Genomic DNA, 25,781 nt, shown 5'->3' on the forward strand with positions numbered 1-25,781 from the left:
TAAATTCTGCTAGGTTCATTCACAGCTAACATTCTATCAATCTTGGAAACTCCTACGTCTACAACTTCTTTTTATTTAGAAATAACTATAGAGTGCTCTCAGAATCAAAAATTTAAGCTATTTAAATAAGTTGTTATATCAAGAAATCACCTTCCATTTGTTGTTGGTTTTTTTTTTTTGGTGCCAACACTGGAGCTTCAATTTAGGGCCTCTAGCCCTTACTTAGCTTTCTCACTCAAGGCTGGCACTCTTACCATTCAAGCCACACCTCCACTTCCACATGACTTTATCTTAAGATAGAAAACAATCCTTTATTTAGAAGCTCATTTAAAAAATAATAATAAAGGACAAGCAGATGCGGTAGCTCATGCCTATAATCCTAGCTACTCAGGAGGCTGAGATCTGAGGATCTCAGTTTAAAGCCAGCCCAGGTACTAATGTCTATGAGAGTATTACCTTCAATTAACCACAGAAAACAAGGAGTGGCATTGTGGCTCAAGGAGTAGGGCAGTAGCATGAGCTGAAGAGCTCAGGGATAATCGCCCAGGCCCAAAGTTTAAGCTCTACAACTGACCAAAAACAACAAGAATAAAATAATAAAGGACAGTTGGTTGAAGAAGCCTAGGAAAATGTGGAACTTAAAAGCTTCACTTTCCTTGAAGTTTTCTATCATTCCCATGTGTGATAAACCACAATCATGTAATATAAAAATCAGGGCTAAATTCCAAAATAAAGCTTTAATTCAGACCCTACCTGCCCTCCCTCCACCCAAGGGAAGTAATTTTTCTAACTTCCTGTCCTCACACATAAACAATTTGAACTGAGAAGTTAACACATCTGGGTTACCTTCATATACTGGTCTCTAGGGAACCACAATCCTGTCTATTCTATATCCTAACGCAAGTACTTATGGTGCAATGAACAAAGCCATGTGTCTCTTTGACTAGTATTGCACACCTGGAAATCTGATGTTATTAAATGTACACAGTATTTAGATGTAACTGACATTAAAAAATTCTATAATGCCCATTACAAATAACTCATATGGACAGATTCAATAATAAAAATAACTAGTTAAACTTTCAAAGAACCACCTGTTTAATAACATATAAATATCTTGATAAGAATGAACCAAAGTGACCTGGGAGTCTAGAAGTTCTTCAGTAAATTATAACAACATGGTTACAGGTTTTTCCAGGTATTTCCTAAACTCAGCAAGCCACTGGGCTCCAACTGCTCCATCCACAACTCGGTGATCACAGCTGAGTGTAACAGACATCATGCTAGCCACATCAAATCTAGGAAAAGAAAACAAAACGTTAGATTTTTTTTTCTTTTAAAGAATAGCCACCAAAAAAAAAAAAACCAAAAAAAAAAAACACTGGGCCGGAAGTTTGGCCTAGTGGTAGAGTGCTTGCCTAGCATGCACAAAGGCCTGGGTTTGATTCCTCGGTACCACATACATACAAAAAAGCCAGCATGGTTCTGAGGCTCAAGTGGTAGAGCTCTAGCCTTGAGAAAGTCCAAGGACAGTGCTCAGGCCCTGAGCTCAAGCCCAGGACTGGCAAAAAAAAAAAAAAAAAAGAATAGCCACCATGTACCGACTCCTGCTCTTAACCCACCCAGGCATTAAATATTTTCCTTCCACTTTTAATGTTACCAGTTATCTTCAGCTCAGAGAGCTGAACTGATCAGATAAGATGATGGCAAGCTGGCTGGGAGTTTGGCCTAGTGGTAGAGTGCTTGCCTAGCATGCACGAAGACCCAGGTTCAATTCCTCAGTGCCATGTACATAAAAAAAAAAAGCCAGAAGTGGTGCTGAGGCTCAGTGGTAGAGTTCTAGCCTTGAGAAAGTCCAAGGACAGTGCTCAGGCCCTGAGCCCAAGCCCAAGCCTGGGGGGGGGGGGGGGGGAAGAAATGATGGCAAGCTATACAACCAGGTCCAATCCAGCCTTCTGCCTCTTTTTATAGAGAAAAGTTTTTGTGGGCTGGGAGTTTGGCCTAGTGGTTAAAGTGCTTGCCTAGCATGCATGAAGACCCGGGTTCAATTCCTTGGTACCACATACATAGAAAAAAGCCAGAAGTAGTGCTGAGGCTCAAGTGGTACAGCTCTAGCCTTGAGAAAGTCCAAGGACAGTGCTCACGCCCTGAGCTCAAGCCCAGGACTGGCAAAAAAAAAAAAAAACAGCAACAGGGCCAGGAGTTTGGCCTAGTGGTAGAGTGCTTGCCTAGCATGCATGAAGACCCGGGTTCCATTCCTTGGTACCACATACTTAGAAAAAGCCAGAAGTGATGCTGAGGCTCACGTGGTAGAGTTCTAGCCTTGAGAAAAATCCAAGGACAGTGCTCAGGCCCTGAGCTCAAGCCCAGGACGGGCAAAAAAAAAAAAAAAGAGAAAAGTTTTCAATTACATAGTTTCTATCATTTTTGCCTCCCTTGTATAGTTTAATGGCGGGATATGTGGAATGAAGACCATATATATGCTCAAGAAAAATATTTACTCTCTCTTTAAAAACAAAACAAAACAAAATGTTGACTTCCTGGAGCGTAGCCTAGTAGTCATGCCTGCCTAGCATGTACTGGGTCGATTCCTCAGTACCACATACACAGAAAAAGCCAGATGTAGTGCTGTGGCTCAAGTGGTAGAGCGCTAACCTTGAAGAAAAAGCCCAAGGACAGTGTCAACTTTGAGGTCAAGCCCTCAGACTGGCAAAAAAAAGTCATTTGACTGTGCACGAAGACCCCCCCAGTGCTGCCTAGAAAGCTCCCACTAGCATTTGCTTTCTGCTGCAGTGTTTTTGGAAGGGCAACACTCCCTGAAGGTGGGTGCCCAACCTGCAGTGAATGAAAGCAATCACTGCTCTCACAGAACTTATTTCTAGAAATAAGAAATATCATTAGAGTCACTGGAGGCATCCTCCATCTGGCTGCCATCTTGTACCGTTTATAGACTCCGTTAGAATAAGCTGATCAACAGGAATAAAAAAAACAAGGATTAATTTCTTTTAGTAAAATAAAAGTTGTTGCCCAGAGGAATTTCATTCCATTTGCATGTTTAGAAAGTTTTCTGCTAGAATTTTGTTAAAAATGTTTCCTATTCCTTTAGTTGCCTGATTTTTTCTTTCCTCAAAGCCTATTAGTTTGTTGTGGTTTTTTGTTGTTGGTTGTGAGGTTAGAACTCAGGGCCTGGGAGCTGTACCTGAGCCTCTTTGTGCTCAAGGCTAGGGTTCTACCATTTGAACCACAGCACCACTTCCAGTTTTTTGTTTTTTTTTGGGGGGGGGGGGGGGTTGCCAGTCCTGGGGCTTAAACTCGGCCTGGGTACTATCCTTGAGCATTCTCAAGGTGAGCACTCTATACCACTTGAGTGACAGCACCACTTCCAGCTTTTTCTGTCTGTGTGGTACTGAAGAATCAAACTCAGGGCTTCATGTATGCTAGGCAGATACTCCTGGACATTAGGCCACACTCCTGGCCCCACACTTTCAGTTTCTGAGTGGCTAATTGAAGATACGTGTCTCACAGGGATTTTTCTGTCTTGGCTAGCTTTGAGCTACAATCCTCAGATCTCAGTCTCCTGAGTAGCTAGGATTACAGGCATGAGCCGCCAGCACTCAGCTCCTATTAGTCTTAAATTAGGTCTTTTGATTGAGTCCTAAAGTTCTTGCAAGCTCCTTTCTTGTTTCTTAGATTTATTCTACCTAATTGTCCTCTTCCTCTACCATATCTAATGTCTTTGGTCCCTGATACTGTCTTCTACATCACCTATTCTGCTATTGAGTACTTCTTTTTTATTTCTCTTCCTTCTAGTTGGTCATTTGTGATGGCTTCTCTCTAATGAATTTCTCTTTTATGTCCTATATGGACTGCTTTACCTGTGTCTTTTTTTTTTTTTTTTTTTTTTTTGCCAGTTCTGGACTTGGGCTCAGGACACTGTCCTCTAGTGCTAGAGCTCTCACCATACTCACAAATTGCCTTGTGTAGGCTATCTATTCATTAATCATATTTCTCAGCAGTGTTTATAAGGTATATTCAGAACTATCTTCTAGGTCCCTGATTGTTGCCTGATTATTTTCTGTGGAATTAAGCTTCCTTGACTTGCTATTTTTCTTGTATTTTTTTTTTAAATTATGGAGGTAATGTATAGAGGGGTTACAGTTACATTCGCCAGATAGTGGGGTGCATTACTTCTCACACATTGATACCCCTTTTTATGTTTTTGTCCCAGTTTCCTTCCCCCTACCCCCTCCCTTCTTGTATTTCTAAGGTTTGTTCTGCCCATTTGGAAACCCTTTTAATTTTTTAGGGAGCTATGGCCTTCTTAATAAATTGGCCTCTACATTCTTGATTAGCCAGTTGATAAAATCTCCTTTTCTGCACTATAATACCCCTCCCCAAACAAAGGGGAAGGTATATTTAGATGGGGGAATACCCTTTTATGATTTACAACCTCTGATTTAAAGTCTGTGTAATTGTAGGGTTCTGTGTTTGTTTTTTACTTTATATGATATCCTGTTGTGGTTTCAGTTTGGGGCATTTTTTTTTCCCATTGGTGTTATTTTGCATTGGCTCATATTGCCTCTTACAATTGAATTACTCATTAGTTACAGATAGACCTAATCTCCTTTTCTTCACCACAATACCCTTCTCTGCCTAAAAACAAAGGTATATTTAGATGGGGAATACCTACAAGTAACAGGCTTTTTAGATAGGCAATATTAGTGTTTCGGGTTTCTGTTGCATAGACTCTCGACTTGATTTTTTTTAGCGGTGCAGACTACAAGATCTTTCTCTCCCTCATTTTCTTCTACCTTTGTCACCATTATCTATGCTCTTGTTCACCCTTCTTCAGCTCAATCTTCTATAACATTAGACTTCTCTCACCCATAGTTGTCTCTGAAAAACTACTCCTCTCCAAACTTCATCTGCCATTTTTTTTTACTAATAAAGAAGTGTTAAGATCACAGCATCCCCACACCACCAAACTCTAAGCTAGATTTAATGCTTCCAACAAAATCTGACCCCAGATAAACACATCAAACCATACTTATATTTGACCTACCTGAAACTCCAATACCTATGGCCAGTAACTTGGTAAAGTGGATGCTCCAAACCATGCATAATGTGATGAAAATTAGTTTGCAACTCCCTCTCCACCAGGGCACTTACCCTTGTTCATTGTCTGCTGGAACTAGCTTATCTTCTGAAGCACCAATTGCCAAAATACATGCTTGAGGTGGGTTAATAATGGCAGAGAAATTTTTAATTCCAAACATTCCTAAATTGGAGATTGTAAAAGTTCCACCCTGAAGAAAGATTGACTTTAGTTATATTTACAGTACATTGGTGGTTCACAATTGTAATCCTAACTACTCAGGAGTCTGAGATCAGAGGGTCAAGATTCAAAGCCAGCCAGAGCAGAAAGTGCATGAGACATCTCTAAACAAAATAGCTGGCAAAAACCTGGACTGGAGGGCATGGCTCACAGGGTGAGGCATCAAACACAAGCAAGCAAGCTGAGCAACAGTAAGGCTTTGAGTTCAGCTAGGACATGGTAAAAAAAAAATCATACTAATTGCTTGTCACAATAAACTAAGGCACTAGAGAATTTTTTACTTTGTTTTAACAAATGCCTGAATAAAAGATATTTCTGAAAAGAAATGAAAATAACCATTGTAATAGAACAAAAGCCAGTACTGGATATAGTTGGAAGGTATCTTTTTTTACAGCTTTTTATGTGACTCCATTTGTCTTTTCAGGACCCTGTGAGAATACAAGGCAGAACTACATAATAAAAGCATCACATAATGGTCTTAGGAATAACATCATTCCCCTGCCCCATTTCTTCACTTGAGAGGCTAAGGCAAGAAATCTACAAGCTCTAAGCCAGCCTAAGCTACACACTACAAGAGAATGTCCCACAAACCAGCCAAAAAGGCCCCTAAAACGTAATCCTTCAAGGTCAATAAACTGTCTTACCTGGAACTCATGTGGCTGCAGTTTACCTTCTCTTGCTTTGGTTGCTAAAGAAACAACATCATTAGCGATGGTTTCCAGTCCTTTTATGTGTGCATTAAACACAATGGGTGTGATGAGGCCTACAGGAGTACTGACTGCAACACTGACATCAACAACATGGTTTCTGTGTAAAAAAAAAAAGAAATCAAACTAATCAACACTGGGGTTTTCTGGGTTTGGGGTTATTTTTGGCCAGTGCTGTGCTTGAGCTCACGGCCTGAGCACTGTCCTTGGACTTTCTCGAGGATAGAACTCTACCATTTGAGCCTAAGTACCATTTCTGGCTTTTTCTATGTATGTGGTACCGAGGAATCAAACCTGGGTCTTCGTGCATGCTAGGCAAGCACTCTACCACTAGGCCAAACTCCCAGGCTTGGTTGTGTTCATTTTTTTTTTGTTTTGTTTTGTTTTGTGGGTCATGGAGCCTAGGCTGGGTCCCAGAGCTCTGCATCTCAAGGCTACCACCCTATCCTTGAGCCAAGCTCCACTTCCCCGTTTCTAGAGGTTAAGTGGAGTATCTCACGTCTTTTGGGGCTGGCTTTGAGCCTTGATCCTCAGATCTCAGCCTCCAGAGTAGCTAGGATAACAGGCGTGGGCCACGGCACCCTGGGTTTGTTTTCTTGTTTTTTTAATGTGCTGGTAGTAGGACTTGAATTCTGGGCTTCCCCCTTAATGTCCTACATTTGAGTCACAACTCTACTTCTGGTTTGTTACTAATTAACTAGAGATAGGAGTCTCTTGGATTTGTCTGCCCAGGCTGGAGTTAAGCCACGATTCTTAGATCTCAACTTATTGAGTCGCTAGGATTATAAGTATGCCCCACCAGGCAAATACTATTTTCTTGATTAAATGATAACTTTATTACAATAATTGAATGTTTTAAAATAGAACATTCTCAACAAAAACAAATGCCATACCATACCACATAAATACATACAACTATATGTGAAACGAAAATAAAAATATGGCTTAAAAAATCATCCTGTCACAATATTATCTAATAACCTTCCTCCTGATAAAATGTGTTCCCTGACTTGCTCATCACAGAATCCAGCAAACATTGATTTAAGTATTTGTTGAACGGCTGTAAGGATGAAGGGCATTCGGTAAGAATTAATAGTTACAGAATCTGCCATGCCCTTCATCTTTTCAATTAACATCTTTTGCATTTCATAGTCTTAAAAGCAGATGGCCCTTCCTTGAATAGCTATTTGAAACATCCAACACAATAACAAGTGTTGGTGAGGACTGGATAGACTGGAATACTCATCCATTGGTGGTGAAAAACCACTTTGAGAATACAGAACTTATGTAAGAGCGACGGAAATTTGGCCTACCACGCACAAAGACCTGGGTTTGATTCCTCAGTACCACATACGTAGAAAAAAAGCTGGAAGTGGTGCTATGGCTCCAATGGTAGAGCTCTAAGCCTTGAGAAAGCCCAAGGACAGTGCTTTAGGCCCTGAGTGCAAGCCAGGACTGGGGAAAAAGAAAAAAAAAAAAAAAAACCTTTTTGTAAGAGTACAAACATATTACTTAGTAAATAAATATAGTCCCTACCTTAAACAATCATGAAAATCAGGTTACTGTATCCATGGTATACAACATGTCTTATTCATAAACACAGTTTAAAAAACTAAAGATATTTAATAAAAATTATATTGCCTGTATTGTATTTACATGACATATTTTTTAAGAGTGAACTGTTAGAAATGTCCATCCTAGTAAGTTACTGAAAGGCAGGTAGTATACCCACACACAACTCATTAGCTCTGCCCCCAGCCCTCACCCCGACCATCTTTACCTGGAATTCATCTACAGCAAGGCAGTACACTACATCTAGTGTTTTCCTGAGTTCTGTGAGTTGTTCTAGCTAATTAAGCAAACAGAGTGTCACGGGGACCTGAGTTTCTAGCCCACTTCGTTGGAGTTTAACCTAAAGTGGGCAGGATCTGCAATTAGGACCTGAAGTGGGACAGTCCTGTGAGCCTTCTGGGCCCCCAATCTGTGGGCTCCCACACACTTTTAGGGACAGTGAGATGAACTGGCTACTATACAGGGGCTTCTGCCAGCCTGTGCACACAAGTCACAGAGGTGGGCGTGTGCAGGTAAGAGAAGAACAAAGGAAAGCTGGTTTGGCTTTTTTTTTTTCCCCTAATAGATGAGAATGATGATAAAACAATAAAAGCATTCATCTACATACAAGAAAACACCCAGGCTAAAGAGTCAGAATCCCAATTCTGAGCACAATTCTGACACTGAGTTATTATTAACCATTAACCTCAGGACAAGTTATTGCACTATGTAGAGCCTTCCCCTCTTCATCCAAAATATGTGAAAGAACTGAACAAATAAAATGGCTTTAAGAATTAAATGAAAGCATGTGGCACACTGCACTGTGACAGATGTCACCATAATATTAACAAATACTGTCTGTATTCAACATTACTCTGAAAGCCCGTTTATTTAACCTTGCTTTGTAAGAGTCGTTATTAGCTTTATTAGACTATGTTTATATTGCTCTCTTCATTGAACTCAGAGAATCTGTAGTCACTACAAACTAAATTTAGTATTACCTCACAAATGTTTCTAGTTTGTTTTCAGACTGTGTCACCTATGACTGCCATCTCTTCCTTTAACTCCTAATTATATATTCGATGGGGTGAGGAACAGGTACAGTGATGTATAGCCTTTCCAGTTTTACTTACTGTCTTATAACTGTGTCCATCCATGAAGAATTTGCTTCAGGAACTTTTAAACATGCCAAAGCTGAAGCTTTTATGATGAAGTCATTGACAGAAATTTTGCTTTTCCCTTCTAACATCTGGGAAGACAAGAAATGGTCAGAATTTTCTTAAATTCTCTCCCCACAAAATGAACCAGTCTATGTAATTCTGAGAAAGAGACTATGGAATTGAAAACATACAAATGATGTGAGGTAAAAAAAAAAGCAAAATTAAACCTAAAGTTGCTCCTTTCATCTTGTTTAATGTACATCTTAATAATTACAAACTAAGATCAAGAACAAGGCAAGGTTATCCAGGCAGGAAAGTCTGTGACACTCTTACCTCCAATTAAGCTTCAAAAAAGCTGAAAGCAGAGCTCAAGTGAGAGAGTGCTATTCTCAGACAAAAAAGCTCAGGAACAACACCCAGGCCCTGAGGACAAGCCCCAGCCATGTCACACACACACACACACACACACACACACACACACACACACACACACACACACACAAATAAATAAGAAGAAAGAAAAGAAAAAGAAAGCCAGGTGCAGTGGCTCACACCTGTAATCCTAGCTTCTCAGGTGGCTGAGATCTGAAATTGTGGTTCAAAGCCATCCTGGGCACTAAAGACCATGAGACTCTTATCTCCAATTAACCACAAGAAAATGAGAAGTGGGGCTGTGGCCCTGGGGTAGGGCGGTAGCCTTGAGCTGAAAAGTTCAGGGACAGTGCCCAGGCCCAGAGTTCAAGTCCCATGACTCACACAAAAAAAAAAAAAAAAAAAAAAAAAAAGGAAGGAAGGAAGGAAGGGGAAGGAAAGAAAGAAAAGAAAAAGGAAGAAAGGGAGGGAGGAAGGAAGGGAGGGAGATAGAGGGGAGGAGGGAGAGAGAAAAGAAACCAGGAAAGAAAAGAATCAATAGATGAATGGAATAGATTTCAGTTACATGACTCATCTGTGAGGGCTGACTCCAGGCTGGGCATATAATGCCAACGCACTAGGTATGAAGCACTGAACAAAATGAATAAAGTCCTGCTCTTGAGTAACTGCAGCACTGGGTGGGGGGGAGGGGGAGGGAGGAAAGGAAAGTGAACTAAGGGAGGGGAGAGAGAAGTTACAATTGTAGAATAAGGGAGACAAAGGGAGAGTTATAGAGCCAACCATTAGGAGGGGAAGGAGAAAGCTGTGTGGGTACTAGAGAAAGAAGACAAGTGCAAGGGACCCGAAGGCCACAGTGTGGACAATAGCAAGGCACCTGCAAGAGGAAAACAAGAGGAGAAGAGATCAGAAAGGTCAGAAATACTCTTCCACGTAGGCTACTCCAAGGAGTTCAGCTTTTAGTTCTCACATACTTGAAAAAAATCTTTCATATATCCCTTTTTTGTTTTCAGGATTGCTGGGGATCAAATGCAGGGACTATTTGTCAGTTCTGGAGACTGGGTATCACTATCTAGTCCAGGCTAGCCTTGAACTCACAGTCCTCTGGCCTTAGCCTCAGAGTACTAGAACCACAGGCAAACACGTATTACTACGCTCATATTACTACTTTATTGTTAATGTAGATACTTGTTATATCACTTTGTGCTTTAATTACAATGAAGCAAAACTAGTCTCAGCTATTAAAATGTATGTGTGTATATATATATATATATATCAGTTTAGACTTTTCTGAAAAGTTGCTATCATATTATTTTACTGTTCAGAATCACATTAATAGACTCTAGTTATAGTTCATCAGGTTTAACTTCTTCTTATAAATCAAAGTTTTTCCTTAGACTGGTTTATGGTGTATATCAGGCAATTTATCCTCCAGATTCTATATTACTTTTTTTTTTCCAGTACTAGAACTTGAACTCAAGGCCTGGGCACTGTCCTTGGGCTTTCTCAAGGCTAGAGCTCTACCACTTGAGCCACATCACCACTACCAGCTTTTTCTATGTATATGGTACCAAGGAATCAAACCTGGGTCTTCATGCATGCCAGGCAAGCACTCTGAACACTAGGCCAAACTCCTGGCCTTACCTCCATTTCTAAAGCATTGATTTTCCATGTTTACAATAAGCTTTCCGTAGCCTCTGCCAATCCAAACACTTGAACTCAACAAGTTTATCCTATACTACTGTGAATTCCCCAACTTCTCTCACAGGTTTCTCCCCATGATCTCCACCTCAACAGACTCTCCAGTCTGGAATTCAGGAAACAATTAGGCAATATTAGCACAAAGAGATTGATCCACAAATTTTCATTTTCAAAACAATTGCCTTCCCTCCCATGCACATGTATCATTTCTCCAATTAAATTATAAATGAAGACTATGCCTTATGTTTCTGTTTCTTATGTTACTAAACCTAACTGGGTACAGGGTATTTGACTATAAACGTTTCTGACCTACAAAAGAAGACTCAAGTACAGCATCATAGTGGCTTTGCTAAACTAAATTGATCTATGGCTCAGTTCACTTAATATGATAAGCTTTAAACAAGGATTAGAAGATGAAAGTTCTCCAGGATATTCTCTCAAAGTTAAAATTAAAATGAGTTATTTTTTTATTATCAACTAGCATACTGTAACAAAATCTACAGTCAAAAATAAAATGTCTAGTGGTAGAAGGCTATTTCTATAATTTAGGAAATTAGAACTTCCAAAAGTTTTACCTTATTAAGTTCTTTCCGTACCAACAAAACTTCTCCCATATTTACATCAATAGAAAGGTAATAATGAGGTATAGTTTGCTTGGATTGCATCAACCTCTGTGCAATAACCTGCAATGAAAGATATCCAAAAGTCAGTTAACTTGATCTGAGAGGAGACCGTACATAATTGAGTCTGCTCCCTGGCAAGGCTTACCCCAGGCATTTCAGACTCAGCAGATGAGGGCCTAATAGATTTAACCATCACACACTTACTTCTTTCTTCCCAGTATTTAATTGTCTACCTGGTACCAAGCTAAATTTCCTTAAACTGTCACCTAATATTCTCAACTGAACAGCCTCTGGCTGGAGGGAAGATGCCCAACAGCTCTTGCTGCAGACAATGGTAATGTTCTTACTCGACGAATGTTGCTGATTGGGATATCTGTGTAGACCCCGGTAGGAACTGGTGCCACTCCTGGACTTGGGGGAGCCATAGCGGCTGCTGCGGCCTGTGGGGGTGAAAAATACTCTCAGTAACTGTGTTCCAATCTTAGCATAAACACCTCTTAAACATATAACACCACTCTACGTGTCAGAGAGAAAAATCAGTTTTGCAGAATAGCTACCTCTATCCCCGGGGATATTGGAATGATTATGATTAGAATGCTTATATTTAAGAACTTTAAAGAACTTTTTTTTTTTTTTTTTGCCAGTCCTGGGCTTGAGCTCAGGGCCTGAGCACTGTCCTTGGACTTTCTCAAGGCTAGAGCTCTACCACTTGAGCCTCAGCACCACTTCCGGCTTTTTTATATGTATGTGGTACCAAGGAATCGAACCCGGGTCTTCATGCATGCTAGGCAAGCACTTTAACCACAAGGCCAAATTCCCGGCCCTTTAAAGAACTTTTTGTTATTACTTACAATGCTGAAGTCACATTTTAAACACCATCTTTCTTTGTACCAGAGTATATGTAATAACTAGCTTAGGTCAAAATAATTTTATTTTTGCAAAATTAATTTAAAGCAAAGTTACAATAAAAAAAAAACCATCAACAAACAAACAAAAAAGAAAAGTAGAGCCAGGTGTGGTGGCTCACGCCTGTAATCCTACTCAAAAGGCTGAGATCTGAGGATCAAGGTTCAAAGACAGCCTGGGCACAAAAGGACTTGAGACTCTTACCTGCAATTAACCTGTAGAAAAGGAGAAGTGGAGGTTGGCTCAAGGGTGGGTGGTAGCCCACAGCTGAAGAACTCAGGGTAGGGCAGTAGTCTTGAGCAACCGCTGACAGTGCCAACACCAAATTCAAGCCCCATGACCCACAAAAAAAAAAAAAAAAAAAAAAGTAGGGGCCAGGAGTGTGGTCTAGTGGTAGAGTGTTTGCCTACCATGCAGGAAGACTGCGGCTTGATACTTTGGTACCATGTACATAGAAAAAGCCGGAAGTAGCACTGTGGCTCAAGTGGTAGAGCTTTAGCCTTGAAAAAGTCCAAGGACAGTGCTCAGGCCCTGAACTCAAGACTCAGGATTGTAAGAAAGAGAGAAGGGAAGGGAAGGGGAGGGGAGGGGAGGGGAGGGGAGGGGAGGGGAGGGGAAAAATAAACAGCCAGGTATGGTGGTTTACTGTTATGATGCCAGCACTCACGAGGATAACGCATGTTCAAGGCCAGCCCAGACTACATACCAAAACACTATCTCAAAAGATACAACTAAAGAAAGAAAAAGAAAAGCAATCAGTTCTCAAATTGAAAAGATTAATAAAGAAAAAGAAACTAGCGAGGTGTGGTGGCTCACACCTATAACCTTAGCTACTCAGGAGGCTGAAATCTGAGGATCACAGTTCAAAGCCAGCCCAGGCACTAGAAAGTCCATGAGACTCTTATCTCCAATTAACCATTAGAAAACTGGAAGTGGCACTGTGGCTCAAGGGGTAGCTTTGAGCTGAAGAACTCAGAACAGTGCCTAGGTCCAGAGTCCAAGCCCAACAACCAACAAAAAAGAAAAATAAACTAATTTATTATGCTGACAATGTTAAGAAGGATATATAAAGACAAATCTTTCATTTTAAAGCAAACATCTGAAAAATCAAGTTCAATATTTTTTGGCTGATTATCTTCACAATTTAACTACTCAAGCAGATGTTGAATATATGGATTTTATCCCTGTGTGGGCTAATTAACAATATAAACTCTAGAAAACCAACTTGCAATAGTGCTTTTTAAAAAAGGGACTATGGGGGCCGGGAATTTGGCCTAGTGGTAGAGTGCTTGCCTAGCATGCACGAATACCCAGGTTCGATACCTCGGTACCATACACATAGAAAAAAAGCTGGAAGTGGTGCTGAGGCTCAAGTGGTAGAGCTCTGGCCTTGAGAAAGTCCAAGGACAGTGCTCAGGCCCTGAGCCCAAGCCCAAGACTGGCAAAAAAAAAAAAAAAAAAGGGGGGACTATGTCAGGCACTGGTGGCTCAAACCTATAATCCTACTACTCAGGATTACTCTAATTAACCACCAAAAGCTGGAAGTAAAGGAATGGCTCAAGTGGTAGAATACCATCCTTGAGCAAAAAAGCTAAGTAAATCTGCAAAACCCTGAGTTCAAGCTCAAGTACCACCGTAAGTTAAATAAAATAAACTAATTTAAAAAAAAACAGGGCAGGAACTGAGAAAAGGATATTTTAGAAAAAAACAAATATCACTACTCAAAACATAAGTTGGAATACATGTCACTATAATGTTTTGTACATAAACAATAGCATGTGAAAACTAAACATCCTTACGCCACTAAAATTAGAAGAAAACACAGTTCTGGTTAAATTATTTCATTCATAAATAATTTATGAAATGGTTAATAGGACAAAGTGCTTTGCAGGGAAAAATTTTATAAAGGTAAGTTTCAAATATAACTCACAGGAACAGCTTTAGAAGGCACAAAAGAGTCAATGTCCTTCTTGATGATTCTGCCCTCTGGTCCCGTCCCTGGAAGAAATACCAAGGATCACACCACCATCACACATCACTAAACTGCAATTGTGTAAGGTTTGCTACCAAAACACTAGACCATGTTGTCAGAGGTAGTTAAATGTTCTAGAAATCTGGAAGCACAGCAACCATATCTGCGACTGCTCTTACTGTGGTATGATTAAAATATACTTGGTCTTTGCTCCTGGCTCCTGACATGGACCTCCTAAAACAGTTGGCATTTCCTATGTCAAAGGTGTCTTCTGCTATTCAAAGGAAGGTCCTGACACCACACAGAGTTTATATTCATGAGATGACTCAGGTTGGAGCTACTGGATCCCTACCAGAAAAGGAGATGGTAGACTTAAATACTAACACCTGAGTAGAGAATGTTTCAATCCCCTTTCCCATCTGCATCTTCCCATCCTCCTCCTCCACTGCTTCAATTCCTGCTCTACTACCAAAGAAGACTAAAAATTAAGTTCAATAAACAATGGTCATTGTTTATATCCATTGTGTCTGTGATAATACTTCTAAGAAAAGAAAGTCTAGGGCACCAGTGGTTCTTGTCTGTAACCCAACGTACTCAGGAGGCTGAGATCTGAGGATCACGGTTTGAGGCCACTCAGGGAAGACAAAAATCTCTTAACTCCAAATAACCAGCAAAAAAAACCTCGAAGTACAGATGTGGCTCAAGTGGTACAGTCTAGCCTTGAGCAAAAGAAGCTCAGGGTCAGAGTCGGGAGTTTGGCCTAGGGGTAGAGTGCTTGCCTCACATGCACAAAGATTGGGGGTTCAATTCCGCAAGTCAAGTGACAGAGCTCCAGCCTTGAGAAAGTCCAAGATAGTGCTCAGGCCCTGAGTTTAAGCCCCAGGACTGGCAAAAGGAAAAAAAAAAAAAAAGATCAGGAGACACACGGCTGCAGAAATGATATTTTGATTTCACCTACTCTACTTTCTCAAATTACTGTTGTCAAGTCCCCAAAGCCATACCTGACTCAGTCTTGTTGGTTCTATGTAAATAATCTCAAAGGCTGGCATTTCTTTGCAGTTCCACTTTCACACTTTCACTTTGTTTAAGTCACCATCATCAGCTCTAACCACTGAATATTCAAAAATATAAATCAGGGAGCTGGGAAAGTAGCTTAGTCATAGGTAGAGTGCTTACCTAGCATGCACAAAGCCCTAGGTGTGATTCCTTGGTACCGCATACACAGAAAAAAAGCCAGAAGCGGTACTGTGGCCCAAGTAGTAGAGCACCAACCTTGAGAAAGCCCAAGGACAGTGCCCAAGCCCTGAGTTCAAGCTCTCTACAGTATATTATTTCATTCTATATGTGATTAGAATTAGGGATAGCAATGTAAGCTGACATTTTAGAGAAAAGAAAGGGCTGGTTCAATAATTAAATCTGAAGAATTTAGACAATACTAAAGAGACAAATATTCTAAAGTCCCAATATTCTTACCATGCAGGCAAAGGTAGGTGATTGGAGTTGATTCATATAATTTGAAAGCAAATCTTTCCTGAATACTCTGTATGCATGAAGTGCTTGTTCATAAATTAGTAAGACCTTAAAGAAAGGATTAAGTGAGCCAAAAGCTTTTGGAGAATAGCTTAGTACTTCAGAGTGGGCTCTGAAGTTAGAAGGCTTGGGTTTAAACGTCAGCTCTGCCTTATTCTAACTGTGTGACCTTTTGTATGTCTCTTCATTTGTGTATAAAAATAAAACTTTATAGGTTGTAAGGGCCTGTACAGAGAAAGATTATTAGTTAACAAGGGCCTGTACAGAGAAAGAATATTAGTTCCCATGGTTTTTTTAATTAGATGATTTAACAGCTAAGAAAGGAAGGCAATGAGTCATAATGAACAATAGGATAGATATATGTGCAGTCACGACTGCTTTAGACAGGTGGTTGAGGAAGACCTTCCTGATGAGGAGATGTGCGAGCTGATCTGAAAGATGAGTCAGTCAGCTGAGGACCAACCAGGTGAAGACCCAGGGACAGAGCCTTTTGGGCAGAGAGCAGCAATACCCAGTCTGAGCTGGGAAAGACTTTAGCATTTTTGAGGAGTATAATGAGGGCTTCGAGGCAGGCAGGATCTAAGGGTAAGAGAGACGGTTGGAAAGAAATAGAGATTCAAACATCAAGGACTTTATAGACCATGATGAGGAGTTTCATTTTATTCCAAATAAAAGCTGTTAGAAGATTTAAGGAGGTGAAACTAAAATACACACACACACACACACACACTCACACACACACACACACACAGCCCAAACTCCACATCTCATGTTCTTATTACTGACGAATGAGGAGATGAATAAGGTATTTTACCTTGCCCCTAGGGAGCTTTAGTTCAGCTTAGTTTTATTTTAGCTAACTTTCTTGAAAAAGGGTCTTGTTAGAGCCCAGGCTAATCCTCAAACTTAAAATCATCCTGCCTCAGCCCCCCAAGTTCTGGTATTATCAGTAAGCACTACAACGCTTGGTTTGAGTTGTTTTATTTGAAGTCATTTCAAATCACTCCAACTTCATGTTTTGTTTTGTTTATTGCTTATAGTCAATGTAGCCCTGCCAAAAAGTTCTTCATATTATATAACCAAGCCTTATAACACAACTTTGCTCAAAAGCACATTTACTTTCACCAATAAATAGGTAGTTTCCGTAATCAGAGGAAAGTGAAGGTAAGGCACCTAAATCCTACATACAGACAGACTGGAAGAAAAGCAAGTAAAATGTAGTGGTAGTTTCTGTACTCTGCAGAGGCAACAAAGGAACTGTTTTCCTTCCTCATCCTTCTCCCTATTAGTCTAGCTAACACCAGAATCCATAATCTGGCTAAATCGTAACTTTATGTCTCCATTACCTAGAGACTTACCTTTTACTTGTGAAAGGTCAATCCCTTTCTCTGCTGCCAACTTCTTTGCAAGAGGACTGACAAATATCCTTCCCTTTGGTCCAGAAGGAACAGCCAGCCCGGCAGGAGTGGCTGAGGGTGTAGGGGCTAAAGGCTGAGGAGTTGGAGGAACAGTGGCGACCTTTCAAAAAAGTTATAAATTATTGATTCACCACTGTAAAGACTGTTTACATTTGAAGTTAAAAACAGTTTTTTTTGTGTTTTGCTTTGTTGGTTGTGTGGCTTGAACTCGGCCTGAGCGCTGTCTCTGAGCTCTTCAGATCAAGGCTACCGCCCTACCCCTTGAGCCATAGCAACACTTCTGGTTTTCTAGTGGTTAACTGGAGATAAGATTTACACAGATTTTAGTGCCGGGCTGGCTTTGAACCATGATCCTCAGACCTCAGCCTCCTGAGTAGCTAGGGCTACAGATGTGAGCCACCATGCCCGGCTTAAAAAACAAACAAAATAAACATAGCAGTTTTTAATTAAATAACATTTTCCCCCAAAATCACAATGCACTTTTTCCCTACTTAAATACATATCTACATGATACATAATTTTTGTCAAAGACAAAAGAAAATCAAACGATCTTATTCCAGGGTCATACAGATGTGTATAATCTTCACAGCCTACCTGTAACTGAAGCTCTCCCCACTTCTTTATTCTCATTCAGTTCATCACCGGTAATCTCATTTCAAAATATATTATGCTACAAGACTCCACATAAGAACCGGAAGGAACAAACTAATACTGCTCCTGGCCAGTTCCCCAGCACGCCGGGCAATGTGTCTTAGAGAAGCATGCATAGTTTTACCTTCTGCAGAAGCTTCATCGTAAGTCTTTTCTATGCTTGGAGTTAATACAAGCTCTGAATACAGGCATACAGTGTGCTGAACAAAGTACAGTAATAAACTCAGTACTGTACAAAACATTTCCCAAGTATATGCTGGGCCTAATATAATATCTAAATGATTATGTAAAGTCAACAGAAAACAGAGTGAAACTGTACCTTCCATAAGCATATTTACACCCAAAGCAGAAAGCGAACATGTCACTTCAGCTTTGTTCTCAGCAGCACACAACACAGGAGGAGAAAAAAATGCTACAAGGCTCAAACTAGGATCCATGAGGTAGATTGCAAAGCACGACACACCCTATGGGCCTCCAACAAGGTGAACAATTAGCTCCTTCCTTTCTCATAGGCTCTTGCAAGTGAAAGAACCTAGCACATCAACTAATCAAATCCCTTTCATTTAGACATGAATAGAACAAATTCTCTGGATTCTAGAGGCATACCTACCGGGGGTGAGACAGGTGGTGGTGCTTGTGGTTTTAAGTCAGCTACTTCGGTTGGTCTATAGTCGGCAAATGCTGCTATATCTGCCTGTTTCTCTACAATGATACAAAGTGGGGTTCCTAGAGGAACATCTCTTGTGCCTTCAGGGATCAGGATTTTTGCCAGATAACCTTCTTCCTGTACTTCAAAACCTTGAATAGAAAGAAATACATTAAGGATTTTCAAAGACACCATTACCCCTACAACATTGCCTTTCTACAAACTAACTTGTGTTTCATTTTAACTACAAACTGAGAATCATGGCAGCACACTAAAACCCTGGCATCCACAGGCTCCATGTTCCTGGGTTCCGCCAGGAATCAGAACTGTCAATAGTGGTGGAACTGAACAGTCTCTCTTTCAAAACATGAGTTACGGGATATGTAGACATAGTGTTGGACATGTCAGTAGAGAAGTTATGTATACAATTAACTTTGTGTGTCTGAGTAATTAGAAAGCTTGATACATGATGTAAACTATTTCTCTTGACATTTATTCACATACATCCATCTGTGTATATATGTATGTAAATTGTATGTGTATCTATAGTATGTAATATATTAAGTATAAATACACATAAATTTCATATTTGTGTATTATAAACATGTATATGTATTTGTAAGATATACATATTTACATGTATATATTATATGATATATGTGTGTGTGTGTCTACATAATTATGTATATATTGGAGGCGGTAGGAGTGGGGTTCAGTGCGAGTGATCTTGCAGGCGCTGGATTCAAATCTCTAACACATTAAAATACAATCACACACAAATACACATTAACCCTCCAATAACAACAAACAAAAAACATGTGGTCATTTATATAATGAATTTGAGAAGAAGCTAGAAATTTTGGTGGCAAAATGTCTTGGGACCTTACAGAATTTAAGTGAATTAGTATTTAGACACTGTCTATGGTACAAAGAAAATACAGGTGGCCTCCAATTCAGAGGACTAAAGGTACTTAGGGAAAAAAACTGCATTTTGCACTGAATATCTAGGAACTTGGTTTTCTGAAACCACTACCTTGCAGATAGTGAGAGATAAATGGGTTCTGTTAAGTAAAACTGTGAGAGATAACCAATGGTGGTTACTTCTGAAAGTTAAAGATCCACATGCAGATCCACAGAACTCAAGATGGTATTAGCTGTATTGCTAAAGATCAGAATCCCATAAAGTCAAATCAAGGAGGCTTCCAACGTTGACAGTGACAGGGGATTTCAGCTGTAAAAGCACATTCTGAGATCTTCAAAGAGGTTATATTTTGATTTATACCACATATTTCAATGTGAAGGAATTCAGCATTACTAGCTTCCCCCTCTTTAATCATGATTATTCCTAATATTAGGATTATCTTTCTATGTGATGGGGGGAGGTTGTTTCAGAACATAAATCATTTATCAGAAAGTACATGAAAATGTGATACTTTCAAAAGGTTAGAAATCATTTATCGGAAAGTACATGAAAATGTGATACTCTCAAAAGGTTGACAGGTATGTATATCTCAAAGAATGAGAACAATCTAAATTCTGGTTTCAGTTTTCCCACAAAATCATCTTAAATCCTTTGCTATTTGCCTATCTTCATTTTCCTCTCTCCTTCCTTTGCCCAGTTTCCACAATGACAATTCTGACAGCTTTTTAGTAACATAAAAATAGGCTAAGAACCTCTGAACTGACATATCCTTGATTCAGTGGGTGCAATATAGAACTGAGAAATCTGATCATACCCGTTGCTGTTGTCTCAGGAAGTAAATCCTAAATATTGTAAGATTTTTCATATTATCACTCACTCAGTCTAGGCCAGGATGGCAACCCTCTTCCTCAGTGGAAAACTCAATGCCTCATCATTAGGAGCTAAAAAGAAATCTCACCTATGGTGGCCTTGTCCGTCTCTATCTCTGCCAGTAAGTCTCCTTCACTTAGCTTCTCACCCACCTTTTTTTCCCATCTCTGAACTGTGCCCATCGTCATGGTGGGAGAGAGGGCAGGAAGAAGTACCTGTAGAGACAAACACAGGTGGGCACTTAACACCAGGTAGCATTCATTATCATGAAAGCTCTCAGGTAAGTGCAGTTTCAGGGAGTGCTAACATCTATGACAATCCACATACCCATCATAGCCTGTCACTTCTCACCAGTTAAACCACCCTTCAGGTCTAAGGTTTACAGTTCATCAGCAGTAGAAATAGAAAACAATTCTTCCAGACAAAGTTAGTTCCTGAATAGATATCAAAGCATAACCATCTTTCATCTTTTAATAAAACAAAGATTAAAAGGCTAGGTGCCAGTGGCTCATACCTGCAATTCTAGCTACTCAGGAAGCTGAAATATGAGGGTCAAGGTATGTGAGGGTCAAGATATGAAGCCAGCCTGGACAAGAAAATCTAAAAGACTGTTATTTCCAATTAACCTCTAAAAGGCCAGAAATGGAGCTGTGGCTCAAGTGGTAGAGTACTAGCTTTGAGCAGAAGAGCTAAGTGAAAGCATCCAGATCCTAAGTTCAAGACCCAGGACTGGTACAACAACAAAAAATATAGATTAAGATGGAAATTTGTTTCATAAAACAATCTTGGCCCAGACAAGTCTTAAAATTTTGTTGTGCTCTACACTTAGCCTCTATTGTGTTTTTGGTTTTTGTTTTTTTTTTTTTTTTCATATATAATAGGCTACATTTAGCTGGGGGTGCAGTGGCTCCCATCTGTAATCCTAGCTACTCAGGAGGTTAAGATCAGGGTTCACAGCCAGCCCTGGGCCCTAAAGACTACAAGACTCATCTTCAATTAATCACTAAAAAAGGGGAAGTGGGGCTTAGGCTAAAGGAGTAGGGAAGCAGCCTTGAGCTAAAGAGCTCAGTGACAATGCCCAGGCTCAGGGGTAGGGCAATAGCCTTGAGGTGAAGAGCTCAGGGACAACGCCCAGGCCCAGAGTTCAAGCCATAAGACCCACCAAAAAAAAAAAAAAGAAGAGAGGCTATATTTGTTCCAAACTTCTCAGAATACACATACACAATGGAAAACTAAATTAAGAGGTATTCTTGTTGATTGGTACATATACTCATATTTACAGTTCTAGCTACTCAAGACACTGAGATCAGGAGAATGACAATTCTGGGCAAGCCTGGGCAAAGTTTGCAAAACCCCATCTCAACCAATAAAAAGTTGGTACACTGACACAAACTGTCATCTCAGCTATTCAGGTTACAAGGGGGACCCAGTCTTAAAATAATCAGTTCACAAAAAGGGCTTGTTGATATAGTGCCTGACTAGCAAGTGCAAGGCCCTGGGTTAAAACTCCAGGAATGTCAAAAAAGAAGTAGTCTTTGGGCTGGAAACATAGGTTTGTGGTACAGCATTTGATTAGCATGAGCCCAGCACTGGAGGGGAGAAAAAAAAAAATCTCTGGTGATGAGTTAGTATTCTACAGATAATATTCTTTGGTGATTATAGTTAGTACTGTCTTCCTGGAAATTGCTACAAAGACAATTCTAAGTATCACACACAAAAAAAGGTGAGAGTGCTGGGAGTGTGGCCTAATGGTAGAGTGCTTGCCTAGCATGCACAAAGCCCAGATTCAATTCCTCGGTACCACATACACAGAAAAAGCCAGAAGTGGTGCTGTGGCTTAAGTGGCAGAGCATTAGCCTTGAGTAAAAAGTATCCAAAGACAGTGCCCAGGCCTTGAGTTCAAGCCCCAGGATTGGGGGGGGGGAAAAAAAAAAACAAGGTGAGAATATACACAATTACTCAATTAAGCTGTTCAACTATGTATACATATTTCAAAACAACTCAATAATAAACTGACAGAATTCTGTCACCAACTCTTAGAAAAGGCTATCATATATCAAAGGAAGCTATTAGCTATGTATCGTGGTACAAACCAGTAGGATGTGGAAGCCAAAGAGTTTCAATGCCACTCTGAACAAAAAGTAGCTAAACACTGTCTCAAATATAAGGGGTGGAGACAGAAACACAGCACAAGTGATAGGATACTTGCCTAGCATGAGGCTGGTTTGAACCCTTGGTTCAAAGAGAAAGGAAAATACTAACTGGGAACTTTCCTTTCAAGGATGGCACCCAGTGTCTAAACTGTTTGTGTAGGAATAAAATGTAAGTAGATGACCAGGAGTTTAGTCTAGTGGTAGTGTTTGCCTAGCATGCATGAAGACCGATTCCATGGTACCACATATACAAAGAAAAAACCGGAAATGGTGCTGTGACTCAAGTGATAGAGCTATCTAGCCTTGAGCCCTGAGTTTGAGCCCCAGGACTGGCAAAAAAAATAAATAAATAAAACCATAACTAGAAATTATCCTCAAAGACTGTAACATAATATTCTTGAGTGAGAAATTTTAAAACGTTATCCTGTGTACTACAGTGAGACTGAGAAAACATTAAGGGATCTACCGAAATTCACATATTTGAAAATAGTAATCAGTAATAAAGGTGGTTAGTTTTCATGGTTCAATCTCTGTATACTCCCAAATGACAAGAACTGTCTACATTTAAAGCCAGTTTCCAGGCTGTGATAACACTTATGGAGAACAGGTTAATCATCAATCGTCAAGAGCGAGCACTCAGAAGCTGAGCCTTACCTGCATATGAGTTGGGTATGAGCTACCAGGAGCCTGAGCGGAAGGTGCGGGGACCGAGGCAGCAGCTGGAGATGGAGGTGGGGCTGCCTGTGGGGTAGGCGCTGCTGAGGCATCCAATGTATAATTTTTAAATGCCTCAATATCCTCCGGCCTAAGGAAGAGAAAAAAGGGAGCAGATGCGGCAATACTTCGGAAGTACTGAAGTCCTAATTTTTCAATTTGGAGTGAAAAGAATAAGCACTGAGCATCCACACACAACCAGGGCTCAACTCACCTTCCAACTGTGATACAGATGATGGCTCCAACAGGGACATCCCTGGTACCTTCAGCAACAAGTATCTTTGCCATGTAACATTCTTCCAGGCTCTCAAACCCAACAGTGGCTTTATCGGTTTCAACCTTTTAATACAAAGCAGGAGTTTAGGTTTATCATCCCAATGTGAAGTTTCTTAGCATGAACAAGTGTGACACCCTCCAACAGTCATGTGAACATAAAGCCACTATCAGATTTCAAAGAAGAAATTACTATCTATCTATCTATCTAGCCCTTGGTAAAAAATCAGGTTGGCAAGCTGTTTAAAATAACTATGGGGCCAAGAGTGTGGCCTAGTAGTACTATGCTTGCCTAGCATGCATGAAGCCCTGGGTTTGATTCCTTGGTACCACATATACAGAAAAAGCCAGAAGTGGTGCTCAAGTGATAGAGTGCTAGCCTTGAGAAAGCTTAAGGATAGTGCCCAGGCCCTGGGGGGGGGTGCTGGGGGGGGGGGGAAGAGATCTAACCAATCATCTCTAATATCAAGTTATGAGGCCAGGCACCAGTGAGCGGCTCATACCTATGATCCTAGATAATTCAGTTGGCTGAGACCTGAGATTCAATTTCCAATTAAACACTAAAATGCCAAAAGTGGAGAGTTGGCTCAAGTGATAGAGCACTAGCCTTGAGCAAAAACAAAAAGCTAAGGGACTGTGCCTAGGCCCTGAATTCAAGCCCCAGAATCAGTACAAGAAATCAACATATCCACTATCACGCTGTGAGAGAAATCTGTTTTCTTAAGCAGAAAGAGCCACTCACCAGAACGCTAACGGACCTATTGTCCAGTAAAGCCGGTCCTTTAGGTCCACCTGTAGATTTTACAACTTACCTCTGCAATTAGGTCTCCCTCGTTGATTTTCTCCCCTTCTCTTTTTTCCCAACGGGCTATGGTGCCTGCCTGCATAGTAGGGGAAAGAGAAGGCAACGGAACCTAGAGGAGAAAAAGAAGTGTAAAAAGGACTATTCAACTCTCAGACAGGTTTAAGGCTTCACTCAAGCCAATATCACGCAGGTTAGGGGTGGAAACTCCTTTGTAGACAATTACTAGGCGCTCATTTTAAAAATAAGATATTTTTTCCCCCTGATTCTCACTGGACACCGAGGGAGTTCCTGGCACCCGGAGTGGACGATTTCCAGTAAGCTGTAGCTCTGACAAGGCACAAACCTCGCCAGACATTTTGCCTAGAGCCCCAGGCTGTGGAGCTGTTCTTTCAATGGGACAGAGTCACGACGAGGGCCAGGCTTGGGGACGCGGGCCGGGCTGGGCGTGGGAAGAAGGGCGATGACAGGCCGCGGGGCCCAGGTACCCGGAGGCCAGGGGGGCGGCCCTGGGGGCCCCGGGGTCCGGGGTGAGGACGCTCACCTTCTGATGCGAGGGTAGACTGTACCAGCGGCGGCCTGGACAGCCCAGGAGCTGCTGCAGCAGCGGGCGATGCCGAGGCGCCGGCCCGCCGCTGGGGCCCCAGCGACGCAGGGCTCGGACCCCGCCATTCCCGGTGGTCGCGCTGCGGCAACGGACCAGAGCGGGGCCAGCCCGGCGGCTCGCGCTCGGAGCTCCGGGTCCCTCTCTCAAGGCCGCCCAGCGAGCCCCAAGTCCTACCTTCGGGGCTGCACTCTGGGCTTGTCGCGCACAGAGGCGCCACATAGTGCCACAGGCCCCCCACCCCTGCACACCCCAAAACCGAGCCGGTGTCTCCGCAGTGACCTCCCCAAGAGCAGCGCGGCTCTGCCGTCAGACACTCCGCACTGTCGCGCGCTGTCGTAAAGCCGGCGGCGAAGGTTTACGACACCCCCCTCCCTCCCTCCCCCCCACCCCCAGCCCCGCCGGCTGCGCACGCGCGCTGGCGGCTCTTCTTCAACCAGGAGGGGTCGGGGCGATCCGGAGGAGCCCAGGAGGGCCCCGAAGTGTAAAAAGGAGAGGGGGAGAAGATGTGAAGCGGGGAGGCCTACGAGGTGAAGGGCCCGGGGGTCAGGGGGGAGCCAGGCCAGGGAGGGGCTGTGGCGTGGGGAGCCTGGGGCTCGAACCCAGGGCCTGGGCGCTGCCCCTGGGCTTTCCCGCTCCAGGGGGGGGGTCACACAGCTGCACTTCCGGCTTTGTGATGGTTCATTGCAGAGGCTCAAGGACTTTCCTGCGAAGGCGGGCTTCGAACTTGCATCTCACAGCCTCTTAGGTGAAGGATTACTGGCTGAGTGCGCCCCCCCACACACACCCCTAGCACGGGCAGGACTGGGTTCTGCAGCACCCCTGAGAACGAGACTAACCGGGCTTTCCAGCCAGGAGTGGAGGGCAAGTCAAC

The 25,781-nt window shown here is 41.7% G+C and overlaps 1 protein-coding gene across 1 annotated transcript; it reads right to left on the bottom strand.

The window, feature by feature from the left end:
- Positions 1 to 1,074: 1,074 nt before the first annotated feature.
- Dlat (dihydrolipoamide S-acetyltransferase) lies at positions 1,075 to 25,196 on the bottom strand. Its single transcript, XM_090319518.1, has 14 exons — positions 24,848 to 25,196; positions 24,314 to 24,415; positions 23,443 to 23,567; positions 23,169 to 23,319; positions 20,450 to 20,576; positions 18,534 to 18,721; positions 17,213 to 17,372; positions 14,283 to 14,350; positions 11,794 to 11,886; positions 11,399 to 11,506; positions 8,727 to 8,842; positions 5,980 to 6,142; positions 5,170 to 5,306; positions 1,075 to 1,298 (listed from the first exon to the last, which is right to left on the bottom strand). Exons 1-14 carry the CDS (start codon positions 25,127 to 25,129, stop codon positions 1,169 to 1,171), a joined length of 1,950 nt encoding a protein of 649 aa, XP_090175644.1. The 5' UTR covers positions 25,130 to 25,196; the 3' UTR covers positions 1,075 to 1,168.
- Between the last annotated feature and the right edge of the window lie 585 nt (positions 25,197 to 25,781).

This window comes from Megascapheus bottae, chromosome 27 (assembly GCF_031878675.1).
Source record: "Megascapheus bottae isolate mThoBot1 chromosome 27, mThoBot2.hap1, whole genome shotgun sequence".
Classification (NCBI taxonomy): domain Eukaryota; kingdom Metazoa; phylum Chordata; class Mammalia; order Rodentia; family Geomyidae; genus Megascapheus; species Megascapheus bottae.

Bases quoted from the DNA above. Each gene is read 5' to 3' on its own strand.
- Dlat (XM_090319518.1), bottom strand. From the start codon at position 25,129: ATGTGGCGCCTCTGTGCGCGACAAGCCCAGAGTGCAGCCCCGAAGGTA. The intron at 18,722-20,449 runs GTGAGATTTCTT...TTTCTATTCAAG, and splicing joins GACGGACAAGGCCACCATAG to GTTTTGAAGTACAGGAAGAA. The intron at 8,843-11,398 runs GTAAAACTTTTG...TTGTCTTCCCAG, and splicing joins TACGGAAAGAACTTAATAAG to ATGTTAGAAGGGAAAAGCAA.